Below are 19,138 nucleotides of genomic sequence, written 5' to 3' on the forward strand. Positions count from 1 at the left end.
AACGTTTCTATTTAAAATGAATACATATTTTGAACATAGTTTTAACATTTTTAATTTTTTGGAAGGTTAAAAAATGTAATTAAAAAAGTAATGAAAAATAAAAATTAAAAAAAATCCTCGCTGCACGGGGACTCGAAGGCTAGCTCCAGATTGCGATTCATACGCTCGACGGCTCGACAGTCGAATTTCAGTTTCGTTTCCGTAAGCCGTAAGCCGTAAAGCATGGCAACATGGCAAGTGCTAAAAATAGATTGCGGCTGGCACAAGCAGCGCACACGGATATAGCAAAGGTACGCTGGTGAGTGTAGCGCGCGGGCGCGTTGCTAACACGATACCAATACAGTGTCTTCTGCACCGACGAAATGCCGTCGGTGGCCTCCTGTTTCTCACTCCAGTCAGAATATATCCTAGAGGGCGTAAGAGAACACCGAAAAATTCGAGTCCCGCCAACTCCCGTAAGGCTGGCAGTCTTTAACAGTATCTCGTCGGTGGCCGCATTAATCAGTGCGACCGTGCTGCCATCTTGCGGGGAAGCGGAATCCAGGATAGAGTGGCGTTCCAGCTAGACTGCAGAAGCTGCATTTCACGTGGGCTGCATCCAGACGGTTCCAGGTTGTTCCAAGTGGAGTCAACCTATGCGCGTTTTCGTCACTCCCCGTGGAGTCAATTGTGCTATCAGGGTGTACAGGCGCATCTAAACAAAAACTGCGCAGGCGCATCTAAACAAAAACTGCGCAGGCGCATCTAAAAAAAAACTGTGCAGGGGCATCTAAACAAAAACTGCGCAAGCGCATCTAAACAGAAACTGCGCAGGCGCATCTAAAAAAAGCGCCTTACGTACCATCACTGCGTGGAATGGCGGTATTCTCAAATTTTACGAAGCAGATGATTCGTGCCACTGTTCCCACTCTCTCTATAAGGGATTCGGTAAGAATCATTTGTAGCAGTTAAAAATATTCGATAGTCTTTATTTTAGTAACAACAAGTCAACGTTTTGCGTTACGTAGAAAAATCCGCTGAACATTTTCTGCGACTCTTATAATTAGACTGCGGATTTTTATGCATTTATGAAGATATTCTAATATGTATTGTTATATTAGGATGTTTTCAATGTAAAAACATTTTCATTTTGCATAAAGATCCGCAGTCTACTAGTAAGATTTTATTCTTTGAACTACAACTTGCATTATCATTGTAAAACAGTAGAATCCAGCCAGTTCGGAATAGGAAATAAAATCAGGTAATTAAAATGATACAAATTTAATGAGAATGCCAGAGGTTACACATTGAGGTATATACAAAATGGGCTTAATTTAGTAGATAATGATAAATGAAGTTGTAAGAAACACGAATGGATCTGAATGTTGCGGTCAGCCATTATTTTATGTACCTCACACACGATGAGCATGCTAGTTATAAGAGACGAATGTGACGAAAGTTATTGATTGTACTATTTCTGATCAGAAACGTATATTCAATATTAAAAATAAAATATCTGTGTAACAATTTTCGTTGTGACACATTCATGTAACGTACTGTACTGATCAATCTAAAACGTTTATCATGAAGCATACACACACACGATCGAATGATGAGCGGCACATTTTCAATAACTGCATCTTATGTATATCCCCAAGCAAATATTTCTATTATGATTACGTATCGACAACAATAGGTATTGACATGTAACATTTTTTTTTCCGACACATGTGTTCCCCTTTCTTCGCTCTGGTGTACAGTTACAAGTTACAAATCACACACTTTTTACATGAGTTTTTTATGATTTTTGTCACACTCACGGTGGTATTTTTGTCCTACAAATATAATATAACGCTACGACTCGTTTATAGTTTCAATTTAGAGTTTCATAGAATAAACGTAAACACCCGACGAAAATAATTCGTTGGACGTAATATAATGAAATATAAATGTTATATCGTTACCAAAAGACTATCAGCCTTTTCATAGTCTGCTCGATAGCAGTGAACTGATTAAAAAGCCATATTACATTCTATAAGACACTTCAACCGGGATATAGAAAGAAAAAAAGAATAACAATTTACTTGCCGCGTAACCAGAAGAGAAGAAGATTATTATATCATTAAGCAAAAAGAATTCTACATAATACGTTGTCTTTTTACTGTTGAAAAATATAACTCGGCTAAACCGATCAACGTATACATATTCATACAAGATATAAGCCTCTAACGTTAAATTATACAGATAATATCGATACTAGAGTTTCATTAACAATTTGGGACTACAGCGATCCCAATTTTTGCAGGACATACGATCCTCATATAATTAGCTTTCTTTTTTTAATAATAATCAAGATTCAACGTGAAGTGGAAAGGAATTAATTGAATAATTAAAATAAGATTTTCCGGCATTATTAGACGAGAGAAGTTTCCCTGGCATAGCTTAATCGATTAAATGATTCAAGTTTTCCAATGAGTAAGCTTGCCGGTAATAGGTAATCACGGTGTCACATAGAAGCGAATTTCCCGATTCGTCTGCGATTGTTAATAATGTAATCACTTTTTATCAGTGTTTGAGAAATATAAAATATACAAATCAACTATCTTCAATTTTCATCGTCATTATTATCACCGTGTAGAGTTAGCTATAAAGCGCGCCTATCCGTTTTTTCATATTTCTCCTTTTTTTTTACTATTCTTATTATTATTAAGGTATATTATAAATACTTAATAACTGAAGACGTAATGTTACACTATATACAAAGGTATGATCGAAGTCTGCGTACGGGGAACCTAAGTATGCGCAACGCAACCGTCTATTGCGTTTCTTCGGTAACAGTCTCTCGAGAGTTAGGTATTTCGTTCTCATCGTAGTTTTCAATCAGAACTGAAACGCGACCGCGTTTTTCGTTTACTAATTATCGAAGCAAATGATCACCGAAGGAGGCGCTGCCCGAGCTGTAATTCGAACGCTTCGATCAGATTTTCTACGAGGCGTGAAGGAGGCCACCGAAAAACAACCTTAAACAAAAGCGTGAGGCGCAATATTGCTACGTTTTCGAAAAATATAACAGTTAAGATAGTTAACAACATGAAAAATTCGGTCGCCGTGTGTCAATCACGTGAGTTGCGTCATATTACTTGGCGAGATTGTTTCGGAGCGCCTTCTTCCCTACACCACCGTATCATTCGATCGAAACGTTGGGATTATGGTTCGCGTCGCGTTACGTGATATTAATTATTGTTTCGACAATTAGCAGAAAGTGTCTACATCGTATTGCCGAAGTATGAAATCATGAAAACTTCGAACGTGAAGAACGTGAAAAAAGTCGCTTCGAATACGCGCGTACAATGACTAAAAAAATTACACGATCACGTATTATCACCAGATATGATCTTTATACAACTGAATTAATAAAGGCTAAACTTTTATATCGTAGTGTACGGAACCGTTATACCTTCTTCTGGAACTATGCACTCTAACGGTGTCGGGTATGCTAATTTGCGAACTATTAATTCATCGGCAAGCGATATCACCTGCGAAGAAAAAAGATCAATCAGAAATGTAATGCACGCGGAACGATCTAATTTCGAAGATTATATTGAATTGTAAGAAGAAAAATACTTACCCCATACTTTTGAATGTTAAGATAAAGATTAATATATGTGCTAGTGTTGATGTAGCCTCCGATTTGAGCTTGGCCAACGGTACCGCAGCATAAGTGAAAAACTACATCGTAAGCGTCCTGACTCCACTTACCTAACACGAAAAAGAAATGTTACCGGTTACAGAATGATAGACGTGAAAAGCTGTCGCAGAAGGGAAGACAATGAAACAGATTGCTCTCACCATTTGTTGGCTGTACATTTGCTAGGAATACTTCAATTGCTTGGAATGGCAATGTGAGATAATCTGACCTAATTTTCTTCATTTCTACACTACTGAAATACCAGTAACCCCCGTGATCTACCAGCCGTACTAAATGCCGTTCACCATTGGGATCTGGTTTCTCGACGTACGCCCTCACCCATCTGTTCTGCCAATTCGCAACTAAGAGCATGCCCTCTGAAAATGACAAAACACAAAATTACTAGCGATGTCGATCAAATTCTTTTTATTCAAACTGCTACGAGAGAAATGGGAATTTATTTTCATTCTTAACCCTTTGCACTCGGAATGGTGACTCTGGGGCGCTGTTAAAATGGCAAAATTGCCATATCATTATTTCGATAGTTTTTAAATGATTTAATAATTTTTATATTCTAAAGAATCTGCTAAAATATTAAGAAAAATATTAAGAAATTGCTAAAACTCCAAATGTATGAGAAGAAAACGGGTTCAATTTCATGTGAACAGTGTGTAAGCAGAATTTCGTGTTTTAAAATTCTTCTCCGCTGTTTAGCGATAGATCGATAGATCGATAGAAAAACGTACTGGTAAGTTCCTCTGGAACTGAAGGCGAGTCCGTCGTGTTGTATAACTTTGTCATATTATCAACTAAGGTCCACAGGTACGGATACGTGGGGTGAGTAGGAAGCTGAACGAAGAAGTGATTTGGTTTGACTATATGACATACAACAACATCGTTATTCACTCCTCCCACCAAGGATAACTGCATCAACTCTGTTAGCCAATCGTTGAACGGCAAGATCTGCTCGAGGGTCATTTGGGGAAATTTGTTCTCTGGGAACCTCTGTCGTATCATCTCCAGAGCGATCTTAATCCCTTCCGAGGAACCCGTTATGCGACACAACTGCAGATCTAACGACGAGGGATGGTAGTTCAAGTATATGTTCACGTTCGCCTTCGCTTGTATACTTTGTAAAAAGCAATGACGTGCTCCGATTAATCTTCCTACTAATTTCTGTGGTATATTGAACTCGTACGTTTTAGGGATCGTGCTTTCCTTCAGGTGATCCTTGATACTGCCACCTGCAATTCGTACCAAATTTTAAACTGTCCAACGCACGCGCACTGCGCACACATTCTACGTTCTAATGACCAACAGCTTCCCTCCGTCTAAAATCGCCTTACTACGATATAATATTGAAGAATTAATCAATCGACTGCGGATTTGTATGCATTTATCAAGAAATTAACTGGATGAAATATAAAACAGTAAAAAGAATCCCAACAAAAACATCCTGTAAAAAGGAGCCAAGTTCCTATGACCCTAAAAAGTTGTGAGATCAAACAAAATACGGCCAAGTTCGTTAGCTTAGAAATACCTCTTGCAATACTGAAAAAACCGTTTGTAAAAATTAATTAAACGCTTTTTCCAGTATTGCAAGAGGTATTTCTAAGCTAACGAACTTGGCCCCTGTTTACAGGATGTTTTCGTTGGTATTTCATCAATTATCACAAGTAGGTATTACTCTTATCCCTGACTCATTAAATCCTAAACATTTTTTATCTTTAAGGTGGACATTAAGTAAATTAATAAATGCATGTTCGTTTTACTACCTATTTATACCTATTTCGTAATGTTTTTTTTTTCAATACAACCCCTTTAATGTGTAAAATTTCAAACTTTGATAATTATTCCTTCGAGTGTCTGTTATGGTGGACCTATGTACCAAATTTCAAGCTTGTAGGTCAATGGGAAGTACCCAAAATGTTTTGATGATCTGTAAGTCAGTCAGTCAGTGACAAATTTAGCGATTTTTGAGGTCCTATATCTCGGAACCTACTAATGTTGGAAGATTAATGTTTCGTCAATATTGAGACATGATAGCATTTAACAAGTGTACGAAATTACATCTCTCCATCTTCCTCCAGTGCCGAGTTATAAGCCTCTAAAAAACGGCTAAATTGTTTCGTGTAAAAGGAGGTAGTGCGAGAAACTTGGCTGGTGCGCTAACGTGCACCTAGATAACCGCTGGTTCCTACAATTGATGCGGAATATTTTTATTCTGCATAAAGATCCGCAGTCTAATCAAGTTATACTAATCAAGCATTTTACTTTTGCAGAACCTGCTCGAGTCTCGGAAGAATTGTTAACGGAAGACAACTGTTGGACATCCTAATCTGCTCATTTTACCTTTTCCACTGTCCGCACTCCCTTCGCTTCTGGCTTCATCGGTGACACTGCCTTCCAGTACTCCGGAGACTGGACTGTGCATAGCAGAGTCTCTCTCCGATAATGCTTGTGCAGGACTCTTGGAGCAATCTTTAGATGGCGTGGTATCAGGTTGCTCTTCGCTTTGATGATAGTTGCATTCGTTATTCGTTTGATGCTCGTCATCTTTGCCAACGTACTCCAACAAATTCTCCTCGCTGGTGGCTGCTACCTTTTGCTCTTCCTCTTCGTCAACGTTTTCGAATATTTTCAACACCTTGCCGTTCGAGTCCATAGCGTTCTCCAAAGAGGACGAGCTCCTGCTTCTGGCAATAGTTTCAAAGTTACTTGTCTTGGGATTGCTACCAAGTTGTATGTCCATTTTGCTGGATGTAGTATTGTCCACGTAGTTGTACCATGCTTCCTCCTCCTGTGAGGATGTTTTCGATCTTGCGAAGGCGGTTTGCGAACCCGGCTTCCTCTGAGGTATATCGAGACTCTCGCTTCGTTTTCTGGGACTGCAAACGATCTCCTCCGTCGATTTACAGCAAGAATTCAGCGAATACGACTCCTCGATATGTATATCGGAGTCGTACAAGTTCGAGCTGGTCTTGGACAAAACTGTTTCCTTTCCGCAGTCGACGAGGGTCCGATCGCTACAATCCGAATCCGGTCTTCCACCTGGATCAGCTCTGTCAACTCGACGACGTTTGTACCAAAGCAGGCCAATTATCAGTGCAAACGCAGGAAAACTCCACTTTACAACTTGTACGTGGGTAGCCGACATGTTTCTGGTTCACCGTTGCTGTTGTTGTTCAGGAACTGTTTATTCTGAAACAACGAAACGTAGTTTAGCGATGCGGAACACACTCGGCTCTTAAGAGAAGCGTTTTTCAAGTAACAGAGTCGATAACCGATAAGGAGTGCAAAAGGACAGTGAAATATACTGAGTTTAACGTCTTTTACCGCCTAGCCACTAATTCAATCCGAATCGCTCCGATAACGAAAACAAACAAATTATTCAAAATAATGCTGCAACATTATTTATTCTTCGCCATGCTTTTATCTTTACTACTTGTTTTCTGTCGATCAACTTTATACATATTCGTATGGTTTAAGAGTTTAGAGTTTAGGCCAATTATACACAGAATTCTTAATAGGAAGAATATTTGAACGTCCACGACGCTACGCTCTTGCGAATTCCCATCGAAATTATAAGAATTAGTTGCTAAAAATACAAGTTTGAAAAGTTCTGTAGTGCTCGGAGAGAAAGAAGATTCCCAGAATAAGAGGTCAGAAAACCGCAATAACACTCTCGAGCCAGTGTGAAACAGAATTAAAAAATAATTCAACCGAGTACCCCGAGCGAATTCATTGAAAATTAGCGGCTGATAGATCAAGATAAGAAAACAGCATGGTTTCGAATCAGTTTACGCAACTCTATGCTCGAAGAGAACGCCGACATAAAGAGTGCTCGTACTGTGCCTCGTTTAGATAAAAACATTATCAGGAAGAAATCCTTCGAATTGTTCCTAGTTGGAACAAGGCATAGTACAGTGCATATGTACCTTCACCCAGTCAGCCTGCTTCACTAATTTATGTTTCGCAAGCGTAACTTCCGGCCGTGGAGGGTGCTCTCGCTCGAATGTCTTCATTAAGAAAAAAGAGACTCGGAGACTCGGAGCAATTAATAAAAATGCGAATATGTACTACGAAACACACAATTAATAAATTGTAACCATTTCATAAATATTATGCGTATATAGTATATACACACACATATATATATATATATATTGCGTGTTCAGTGTACGGTGTTGACGCGGTTGTAAACATTCTCGATTGTACACAGAACACATTTGTTGACGATTCCATGAGAACCGTTCAGGCTGCCTGTTAGGCCACATAATGGCTGTATTAGGCACAAAGTCGGCGAATGTCTTTCGCTACTGGCAATCGATCCATGAAGACTGTGACTGTGTATTCGAATTTTTTTTCTTTTTCTTTGTCATCTCTGCTGTTCAGAGTGCCGCGCCGCGCCGTTTCGAATTTTGTTTAAATTTCGATGTAGAAGAAATTTTTCAAAATGTCAAGGATGTAGTTCCAAGTACCCCCCTCTTTGTCAATGATGTACGATGGAATGTTCGAAAAAGAGTCAACATTCGATCGATATAATTATGCGATATTGGAAATTAGGTTGCTGCTATCGAGAGGGAATACGAGCTAAGGATTGCGAGCGTTAGCGATAAGGAGTACATGGGGTTGGACCTCACAATACGTTCAAGACTTGCACGGATTACTTATGATCATATAATTATTTAAGTAAACACAATAGCTGCACAAGAAATTCGAAGGCAAATGAAGCCATGGATCAATGTTCTGCATCTGCAGATCAACTGATTGAACTGAACTCACGTTTTCGTGTATACATACATTGGGTGTACAAAGTATTCGTACACCTTTTAAAAACGAATAACCTTCTCAAAATTCGACCCAATAGCTTCAGTTTTTTTTCAGACTACATTGAACGAGAATACATTCAAACATGTATGTATGTACATATGTATTTCGTAAATCACTGTAAGAATCGATTAGTGATCGAGTTTGACAACAAATGAATGTCCGAAGAAAAAGGAAAAAAAGTTAGGTATTTATTATATTTATTATTTTCGAAGAAGTTATTCGTTTTTAAATTATACGTCTCGGTCGAGCACGCGATGAGCGGATAAAACCCCGATTACATATCACGTTTCATCGATTTGAGTTTCACCAAAAGTGTCCGAACGCGAACGCGAACGCGAACGCGAACGCAACAATTACATCAGAACGCGTGGCTCGAGTTACATACAAGACAGGGGCGATTTCCAGAATGAATTGTCCAGGAGCATCCGATTTCACACGATCTATGTACATACACGCATACGTCTGTAGAAGTAAGCGACTCTCCTTGCCGCTCACGTTACATACTTTGAGCCGGCCTGTAGAGCACATTCGCCCGGTCACGTTGCGCGTCGGAGGTTTCCATCTGTGATGCTGAAAGTTCCGAGAAACAAATCAATTTTCACCGAAAGAAACTCGGAGAACGGGTGGCGCGCGATTAACAATCCCCGAAGAAAGCCAAAAACCATGTCCTCGAACTTGAGTAACTTTTCACGATTTTCCAAAAGATCGCACGGCGACGGGCGAACACGAGAAACGGAGATACATATATATATATGTATTTACCATTCCCTGCTAACTTTCTCACAGGCAAATCGCTTCTACTCGGAGACGAAGATTCGAAGCGATTCGAAGCGGAGAGATTGAAAGGCAATACGTATGTATCCACTGTGGAACTTTCTTCGCTCGGAAGAGATTGCGACACGCCGGGCCAGGGGAATTCTGGGGGAATTCCAGGGGACACCATGACGGGACACGAGAGGCAAACAGACCTCGAAGGTCTCGGGAAGGTTACTCTTAGCCCTTTATACACGTTGGAACGTTGGAACATCCAGGTTCCACGAGACATCTGCATCCTCGACATTGATAACATGCTCTTCAAGATGTCTGATTGTTGTTCCCAACTGTTATTAATAGTAACAGATGAAGATCGACAAATGTTCGTCTACGTTAGACCTAATAGAGTATCAACAGTTTACCTACCGGAGCGGCAGACTATCAATAGGATTTTCAATAATTGTGCTGTACCAAAGGAAAACATAGAATTTTCACAATCTTAAATGAAACTACATACATGTTGGATGACTTTATCGAAGGTGACTTAACTCGGTTAGTTCACAGTGAAAATTACTGTCACCGTTGAAGGTTCCATTAGAAAGTGTTTAGCCCTGAACCATAGATTTGTCAGAATTATGGAATAATCACTGGTCGGTAATGTGTTGTTAAGAAGCTGGATCTAATGTGAATGAGATGTACAATATCATGAGTCGACAGCGGATTTTATGCGTTCATGGCAGAAATGGGTAGAGAAATATACGAGCGAATGAGTATACATATTGTTTTTTGATTGCCAGTTCGAGAATGTCTATCTTGCATGAAGATCCGCAGTCCGATCATGAGGCTTAGGAGAGTTAGGAGCTAGCGCATTGCAACGTGTTTCAACGTGTATAGGGGGCTTTATGGTCGGGACTCACCGTGATTTCGTCCATGCTCTCTTCCATCTGTGTAGCCTTCGCTGTCCTGAAGAGCCCGGCGCTATCTTTGAAAAATTGCCCGGCCCGGCACTGGCGCGACGCGGCGCGGCGCGGCGGTCAAAGGGCTCGAGAGCTGGGGAGAACCCAGAGAAGGAGAGAGGCTAACCAAAGTTTCAACCGAAGAGAAGAAAACTGGATGGGGTCCGTGGCGTGAAATGGTCTCGCTGACGATACCTGACGATAACGGTCTTTCTACCCGTTCGAACAGTGACTGACGCGCGCGCGCGCGGTTACATACTGCGGTTTGCGGAACAGCCGCGGCTTTCAGCACGCGGCCAGGTAACTCTGGAGACCAGTTCAACCGGAACCGCTCGCGATTGCGCAGGCGCGATTACGTTAAGCGGCGTTCACACGATGATAACACTCTCTGATAACGAGCTCGGGATCGGACGCCTTTAGTTTTTCCGTAACCAGCCGGCCGAAGAGAATATTTTTTTCGATCGGCCGATATATGCCGATACCGATCCGAAGCTGGACGATGCGATGCGTTCGATGGACACGCTCTCGGATGTGTTAGCTTGTTGTGAAACGACCGATTTTTCACTGTAAAACAAATCATTTTTGCTCCGTGAATCTACGATTTCCTCAATCTTGACCATGTGTTTAGAATATTGTAAAACAACCGATTTTTCACTGTAAAACAGATCAATTTTTTTTTCTTGAATGAGGCAAGCTCGTTAATTGAACCAAGCACCGTGAATCTACAATTCCTTCCTTCTTGACGATGTGTTTAGAAATAATAATAGATACGTTGTCTGGCTTCGGGGGTTATGCTAGAATAAATTGTCTAACAATAAGTTCAGCAAGAAAAATATGAAAAATGGTTTTCTCCTGTATATGTATGAAGAAGGCAACATGGGAATGGCTATCATTTACATACTATCATTGACACGTATCACAGGCACACGGCGACGGTTGTGTCTTCGTCATCAGCGTGTACGTGTACGTGAATCTTGATACAATACATATGGTATATTCTAAACATCTAATCGCGTACCTTCTGCGGAAACAAATGACTACGGAAAAGACATTAATTGCGTCGCGTCGTTACTCTATCGTCCTTCGACAATTCTCTTTTGTTCCTTCTTGAACAGTTTGAAAGATCCAGAAGAAGGATTAAATAAATGCTAAACTACAAGCGAGTATCGAAAAGTTCTACGAAGCAGCTTATAGAGAAATGTGTGGTGTAATCGTAATCTAATACTAATAAATGGGTTTCTAGCATAGCAACAAATAAATAAATTCTGCGGATACGTTTATTCAAGTGCGAGCATACAAAGCTTCAGCAACATCGGACAGTTGCATGATTGATCACGCGATTCCCGCAGTTGGAGTTTCCAGCCATCGGCAGCGTCTTTTCAGAAAAATTATCCCAACGTTTCGGGTTCTAACATTGCGGATAGCTTCATCAGTGGGTCGAATGACACGCTGCGCTGTCCGTGATCGAAAACGGGTCGAATAATAGGTACTGTGTCAGTATCAACGTGTTATTTGACCCCCTGGTAGCCTGAACAGCGAGTAGTCTGCGATACAAACAGCGAAAGCCTCGAACCTACAATTATTATTCATACTAAGCATCTGTTGGGTCGTGTGTTTGTTTGCTGTCGCAGAAGGAAAATATTACATTCAGAAGCATTCCTCTCAAGTGTATACTATTTATCTAATTCGAAGAACTTGTTCCTTATCTTCGATATCAGAGTTGTGCTAATTTAATTATGTACATTCTAATTGAATGACGAATTATATTGTATTTTACATACACAGTATTTGAATTACATTTAATTGCTAATTACGCGAATCATGAGTGTAATCGAAATACAATGTAATTGAATACTGATACCAATCTTTCTTTTCCACCTCTTATTCTTCAAGTTTCTGCATGTAAAGTCCATATACATATTTTAATTCACATTTAAACTGTGAAATTGATCAAGAACAAAAAAAAATTTCTACTCATTATCAGTTAGAATTGGTTTGTGTATTGTATTTGATTTACTACTAACCAATTAATTTCGCTATAATTGTAGCATTTCTGAGGGGTATCCAGCAAACAATTTCTAATGCAACGAGAACGTTGCTGTGTCCGATTGTAATATGTATGTGACTGGATGAGTAAGGTAGGGAAGAATGGGTGTCATCGTCATTGTTCACGGGACTCCCCTCTTTTAGATCAAGTCGTTTGATCAACTCGATGACTGCCCTCTTATTGGCGCAAACGATATACACTCCGAATTCTTAATGAAACGTTCGCAAACACCTCGATCGAGTTAGATTGTTAAGTCAGAAAAGAAATTACTAGACTGCAATTCTTCGGATCTTCATGTTCATTAGTTATTTTATGAAAAGTCTCGAGGAGGAAATAGGCTGGTAAAAGAAATTCAGCGACGCGACATTTTTTCGGAAAGTAAAAGGATGAAAATTGGTGTCCGCGGAAAGATATTGCGCAATGATTGATCAAATTATAGGTTTAAGCGGCTGTGTTACACTGTTAACGCGGGACACAATTCCGTGCAACAGGTTTCAGAGAATTCGCGCTACGCACGTTGCAGTTGCATAAAAATGTGTGTTCCATGAAAGCTACATTCGCACGTGAACAATTACTTAACGAGGCAAGAGACCGCGTAATATATATTATTGTATTGTTTTATTATATAGATTAAAATTTGTTATGACAGCCCGCAATCGTTGTTTCACTTTTTCGTCAGGGTTTTGTAATAAGCTTCGATGTAAGCAAGCGTTGAGAAAATGGTAAAATTCTCTAGTAAAATTTTTTAGTTTATTACAAGGAAACTACAACTTTTAATTTGAATTACTGTTATTTGCTGTTTAAGCGTGCATATTTTGCATAAACTTCCGCAATCTACTACTGACTCGTCCGCGAACGTAAGTCGATTACGTCACGAAGGGAGCCCATGACTCTCACTCTGACAATGACGAATTACAAATGCAAAATAGTCGATCAACTTTTTTGTAATCGAACCAAACGACCTGAATTTTTTTGAAATATTCAAAGAATTACAAGAATACTGTTTCGAAGTGCGTTGAAATACTTTCGCGAGTCTCTGTATGTATCCATTTGCAATTTGTTCACACTTGACACGTATCCGTGGACAACATGGCGATAGCTACGTGTTAATTTTTCGCGAATATATTTTTAAATTGTACAACATGGTATGTAGATATAACAAAATAAAACGTCGAGAGTGCAGGATAGCAACAGGATGTAGTACATAACAAGTGTGTATGAAGTTTTACAGTGACGATTGTACTGTATATCTGTATAATTACGTTTGTCTTTTGCCGTGAACGCCGTGATTAAACTGTAGATTGCAGATAGCGCTCGAAACAGCAAAAGCAAAATACATAATTGATACGATAACTGTTATGTAAGTGCAACCGAAGTGTGGTACAAAGTAACATTGCAGTTACGTTGCAGATAAGACGAGGATAATTCAAAATACCCGATAGCCAATGCAATCTTACCACTCGAAAACTCCAAATTAATAGCGGGTATGTATTGCTATATTTTATACTTACAATTAAACATGGTATGCTGCACCATATATAAAATATTACGCGTACGTTTATACCGAAGAGCGATTACTCTTACTTAACAACTCATTATGTACAATCTTGTTGGCGGTATGTATGTATCTCGTTAATATATGCGACTGAAGATACCTGTATATGTAAATCCGGGTGTTGCATAGAAACTGCGTTAGAACTTATCATTATTTATGAGAACTTTCACGCTGTGCCATTCATCGGATCGACTACAGCAGCTAGAGTTACGAAGAAGATCGCAGATCTAATAAACACATCATTATGTATCCTAATCATTCACGCGCATCGCATAACTGATTTGATTAGTAGACAGCGGCGGCGCGGCGCATCTTCGTCAAACTGGAGTGAAATAGAAATTTATTTTCTTTCTTAATATATGTATATGCACATATGTTTGATAGGTTGGCAATAAAATGTAACAGAGTTTTTCAATTCTTCTAATGTTTTTGCACTACTGATTAAGAAACAGGCTCCAAAATCATTTTTATTTTATTAGATCTAAAGACTGAGCTAATTTTGAGACATCCGTGTCCGGTTCGGTTAGGTTTTTCGGTGAGGATACCTCACTGTGTCGAAATGGAGAAGGGGGATACCCGGTGAACGAGGAACAAAAAAGTTCAATTAAAATGAAACCGGTACCCGCTGCGCTGTCCGACGAAGATCGGATCAACGACTCGAAGATGTGGGTTACGTTTACGTGGCTTTAAATCATCGTGGAATGAAAATTTCCGAAAAAGAAACGGCAAAGGAAAAGCGACGCCAAAATTATTCATTCTTGATTCGCACGAGGTGAATGGCGTCTCTGAACTTCGGGGACAACGATTTGTCATGATCTTGGATCCACTCCAATTCTGATGAATTTCAGGTAGATAGATCCTGTTAAATGTGCTTTACGTGTGTCGCAATTCGGACACTGTCTTTAAATCTTGATTTTACGGCTATAGTTGTCGGAAAATGATATCAGCTAGGCGATGTCTTTGAGAAACTGGAGTTTACCCAATTTGATAATGATCTGAGGTACACACTTAGATGTTGCATCTTTCAGGTTCAACTTACAGCTTATTTAGGTGTGATCCAAGAGCCAAAGGGTTCTGTGAGAGCATGCAAGGACAACTACATACATACATATATATTTAACGGGCCAGCTGAGCATCTCGGCCCTAGGCAGTCCGCGGCCGGTTTTCATATTCGAGGACAGATATTATCGAGTGTATCCGGACACGAGTATATTTCGATCACGGGATATCTGTATCTAGGTCCCCGCACCAGTTTTCCAAGATACATGAACCGTGTGCTCGAATCGTTTCTAACATCCTTTTAACGCCCTGAAAATTATGCAACTCGCGGCGGTCTGCAACACGCGACCACCAGTTTAACCCTTTGCACTCGAACGCTCACTCATATCATCATCTCAAACAGTTTTTAAATGTGTAATTCGATTCTTCTGTATTCTATAAATTGAATAAAATAAAACTCTAAATGTATCATCAGAAAACAGCATATGTATGTCTTAATTTCGGAATTCAAATTGTTTCGTGTCGAAATTTGTTCCGTTATTATTGGTTTATTGTTCGACGGAGGGAGGCATTCATCTAACTAGCGAATTTGCCGAAGCAGATCGTTAGAAGACGCATAGATATGCAAGAAACAAAGGTGACCGTGGTTCAACGTGCTCTTGGAATGTCCAACCTGCGCACAGAATGATCAAGTAACCGAGTGAGAGGAGGGAGAACCAGAAGACCAAGAGAAGAACGATGAAAGCTGTGGAACGGAAAGGGACAGTCGAGAAACCGTATTACATACATACATACATACATACATACATACATACATGCTACCTTGGAACACGTTTTCCACCGAAAATTTATATTGCACACGCGGCGGATCACGTAAATCTTCATAACGCTTGTATGTACATGTACATATCAACGAACGGAGTCTTTCTGTAACGTTAGATGTACATATGTATTAATGTATACACATTATATGAATCTGTGATCATACAAGACATTACAAAGATGCTTTAAAAAGCAATTGAATTCAACGGGGAAAATGTGAATAAGCAGAATTTTCCTGTTACAGAAAAAGAAGGAGAATGCGAAGAGACATGTGTATTGAAGTAATGTGTGGAAGATTAGAAAGGTGAAAGGTCAAGGTTTCGTCGAGAGGGATGAACGCATTAAACGTAGTAGAAAATTGATGATGTAAAATTGAACTGCTGTGACAATATTGTATAACACTTGAATAAGATTCGCTCACCGTCCGCAATAATCATGAAATATTGATGACTAAATATCTCCAACTCGGTTGCATTCATTCATCCTCGAGTAGCAGTACGTACATATTATGGTTGAAAGCGGAAACTAATCTTTTTAACATGAAGCAAACTGTGATAAATGCGATGTCGGGTGTGTTGCTTATGTAAGAAATTAAGGGTAACACAGGTCCCTCGCTTATCCATTGATTTAATTTAATTTATATAATTACCGGACGTACCAACTAATTATATTACAACTAATTTGTTAATCGTGCCACAATATTATATATTATATAAACAGTAGCATTACAGTGGGTGTATAAAGTCTACAAAATATCTTTTTCAAAATTCGAGCCAGCAGCTTGAGTTTTTTCAGACGTTAGAAGGATTAGTTTAGTTTTTAGAAATTGTTATTGGTCGCAATTGCGAAGGAAAAAGCAAAGTTCATGATATGTAATATGAAGTACATGTATATGTACTAATTTATTGTATGTATTTATAATATCACAGTGCAGCAACACAGTGTAACAAGTGAAGCTAATTTAATTGTTATGTGCCACAGTTAATGCTTAGATAAATATAATTAAGTCGATCGATAACTAGGGCTCCTTCGTTACCCTTACTATCTTATGTTCGTGAAGGATGACGGAGTAGAGTTTTTATCTCCATAGATTAACGTAACTTGGACGATGTTTGGGTCCTATCTACTTTGTGTTCATAGCATTGATAATAGATACGTGTGATGTGATAACCACTAACCATTCAAGGTGAGCCATAAGAAATCTTTCAACTGAACTCTATCGATTGTACGCTGGACCTTGTGTTTGCGTACGTGTGTGTGCGTGCGTGCGTATTTATCTACTATTATATTTTACATAATCCAAGGGGCAAATAATTAATTCGTGTAATTATACAAATAATTCCTATCTTATCCACAGATTTCGTTTTAAAAAGAGACATTTATATTAATCTCTATAATTCTGAAACGGTTGTATTAACATTATTTCTGGAAAAGTTGTTGCCACGCGGGTAGTACGAATGCGAGTCCAGTTCAAATCGACAAGATTTTCGCGGGATTTATCAGTTGGCGCGATGCGATTGCAACTTCCACTGCAATTTACCGATAACAGTTCTGTTAACATTCGCACGCTTTTGTATAAATATCAGGAGCTTCCTCTATAATTGTTAAGTAATACATTGGTATTTTGTATGTTTTTCATTAGAAAAAAAGATTTCCACGTGATATCTAAACTGTGGGCCCCGCTGAAGTTAGGCATCAGTGAGAGCGGAAGAGGGAGAGAGTGGTAAATGGATTTGTAACCCTGAGGGGACCAAAAATATTATTAAAAAAAAAGCATTGGTATTTTGTAAAAATTTATACACAGAATATACGTACATAAACATAAAAGAAATTGTCTGCACTTTTATACTATTTAGGTAAATATTACGATTTCGAAATCGAGAGGTAGAAATAATTTTTTTCATCAGGTAAATTTACGTTATACGTAGATATTTTTATGCGAGCTATTTCGCGTATTTACGTGTAGAAACACTCTAGTGAAACACTCTAATGAATCACGCCATCACTAGCAGATGGCTCCGTAAAAGTGAAATCATAATTTCCCAGTTTCGGGTAACCTGTCGCGTATTCGATTGCCGGACAATTAAACGATGCCTCCTCGGGAGGTACTTACATACGGAAATAGCCGATGCCATATTCAGGGCCAACCGCCATAGAAAGCTAGGCGATGGGATACCGAACGGATGTATCTTACAATTAGAAATAGCACGTAACTAAAAGCGACTCCACAGTCTGTTGACCCTTTAAATGTCCGTGCACAGATGTAGATGTAGGTAAAAACATCGGCCACCATAGTTGCGTGGAACAGTCTCCACGTGTGCACATGTCGTGCACCGTGTTGTTTTCAATCTTGACTAATAATTAAAGGGCATCGACTCGCTCGGACCAATAAAGGAAGAATCACATCTCCAGCGAGTCATCAATTTCAGGTGTAATTCATCAAATCACTTGTTTCAATCTCTGAGTGCAACTACATACTGTATCCCGCATGGCGGCCAACGTCAACGTGTATAATAAAAGCACGATAAAACGTGCACGAGATACTAATCACGGCGCGAGAGGGTTAACGGCCGTTGAACGTTCCACAAACACGCTATTCCCAGATTTCGTTTATAATACTTGACATCTAACAATATTCTTCGGGCGACACCCGATAATGAAACGAATCGTCCCAAGCACCCGAATTTCTATCTTCCGATTATGTATTTGTGGTCAGCTAAATCTCGACCGGGCATTCACGACCCGAGAAAATCATCTTCAGCTTCCGTATAAGTCATGTGTTAGATTCAAATCATTCACGATCAAGATAGCGATGATGTCTCTCGAGGGAACAAGTGAATTATATATCGGGGTTGCATGTTTCGAAGAACGCAGGATTTTCATGCGGCAAGTAAAAGATAACAAAGGAAAGCGGCTAAGCGAATCCAACAAACACGAGGTCCGTGGGAAAATGGTCGACGTACCTGTGTAATTACGCGTCGTTCGACCGTAAATCTTTTTCTGATCCTGCGTGTTCGTCCTGCGAGCGGATACGATGTATTTCCGGGCACACTGAACAATCAACTTTCCTTAGATTTTCTCGAAAACTAGACAACGTGACCACAATGTTTTTCCTCGCACGCGAGAGACAATATGGCGGTACAAATTCGGGTGCAGTAGTCCGGTACTATTGTCGCGACGCATATCGGTGAGAACGTGAACTCCTTGTGGCGCGAAAACCGCCAGAATTTTAAGTATTGATCGTGCACCGAAAATCCTGGCCTTTGGATTTTAATAATTTATTGACTTAGTTAAGTTATTTAGTTGTACGGAGACTGTTATAAATTCATTAATAACATATGCTCTATTTTCTGCGATATAATATTGATTTCGATTGATTGTGGCGGATGTTGATAACGTAGATTGTTGTGTTGTTTACTGAATGTACATTAGTTTTCCATTATACCGACAACATTTATATTGACTGATTGTGTATTTTGTTAATTTTGAACACAATGGAAATATTC

The 19,138-nt window shown here is 39.4% G+C and overlaps 2 protein-coding genes across 7 annotated transcripts; one reads left to right on the forward strand and one right to left on the reverse strand.

The window, feature by feature from the left end:
* Window positions 1–2,588: 2,588 nt before the first annotated feature.
* On the reverse strand, window positions 2,589–18,790 carry Spoon (A-kinase anchor protein spoonbill). Of its 4 annotated transcripts, none has more exons than XM_076435865.1 (7): window positions 18,596–18,790; window positions 10,171–10,303; window positions 6,020–6,868; window positions 4,414–4,911; window positions 3,829–4,044; window positions 3,608–3,738; window positions 2,589–3,515 (listed from the first exon to the last, which is right to left on the reverse strand). In XM_076435865.1, exons 3-7 carry the CDS (start codon window positions 6,822–6,824, stop codon window positions 3,408–3,410), a joined length of 1,758 nt encoding a protein of 585 aa, XP_076291980.1. In that variant the 5' UTR covers window positions 6,825–6,868; window positions 10,171–10,303; window positions 18,596–18,790; the 3' UTR covers window positions 2,589–3,407. The 4 variants fall into 4 exon arrangements, with proteins under 4 accessions (XP_076291980.1, XP_076291979.1, XP_076291978.1 ...); XM_076435864.1 differs by having other exon boundaries at window positions 10,171–10,773; XM_076435863.1 differs by lacking the exon at window positions 10,171–10,303.
* Window positions 6,663–17,485, forward strand: LOC143214613 (uncharacterized). Of its 3 annotated transcripts, XM_076435883.1 has the most exons (4): window positions 6,663–13,467; window positions 13,667–14,659; window positions 14,840–16,818; window positions 17,275–17,485. In XM_076435883.1, the coding sequence occupies exon 1, from the start codon at window positions 9,253–9,255 to the stop codon at window positions 9,754–9,756; it is 504 nt and encodes a 167-aa protein (XP_076291998.1). In that variant the 5' UTR covers window positions 6,663–9,252; the 3' UTR covers window positions 9,757–13,467; window positions 13,667–14,659; window positions 14,840–16,818; window positions 17,275–17,485. The 3 variants fall into 3 exon arrangements, with proteins under 3 accessions (XP_076291998.1, XP_076291997.1, XP_076291999.1); XM_076435882.1 differs by having other exon boundaries at window positions 14,840–17,485; XM_076435884.1 differs by having other exon boundaries at window positions 13,667–13,740; window positions 15,877–17,485.
* Window positions 18,791–19,138: the final 348 nt, after the last annotated feature.

Source organism: Lasioglossum baleicum, chromosome 12, assembly GCF_051020765.1.
Source record: "Lasioglossum baleicum chromosome 12, iyLasBale1, whole genome shotgun sequence".
Classification (NCBI taxonomy): domain Eukaryota; kingdom Metazoa; phylum Arthropoda; class Insecta; order Hymenoptera; family Halictidae; genus Lasioglossum; species Lasioglossum baleicum.

Coding starts and splice junctions, on each gene's coding strand:
- LOC143214613 (XM_076435882.1), top strand. CDS start 9,253: ATGTATTTACCATTCCCTGCTAACTTTCTCACAGGCAAATCGCTTCTA.
- Spoon (XM_076435863.1), bottom strand. CDS start 6,824: ATGTCGGCTACCCACGTACAAGTTGTAAAGTGGAGTTTTCCTGCGTTT. Junction 4,045..4,413: donor AGTTCCAGAGGAACTTACCA/GTACGTTTTTCT, acceptor TGTCATTTTCAG/AGGGCATGCTCTTAGTTGCG. Junction 3,739..3,828: donor AAATGTACAGCCAACAAATG/GTGAGAGCAATC, acceptor TTTTCGTGTTAG/GTAAGTGGAGTCAGGACGCT.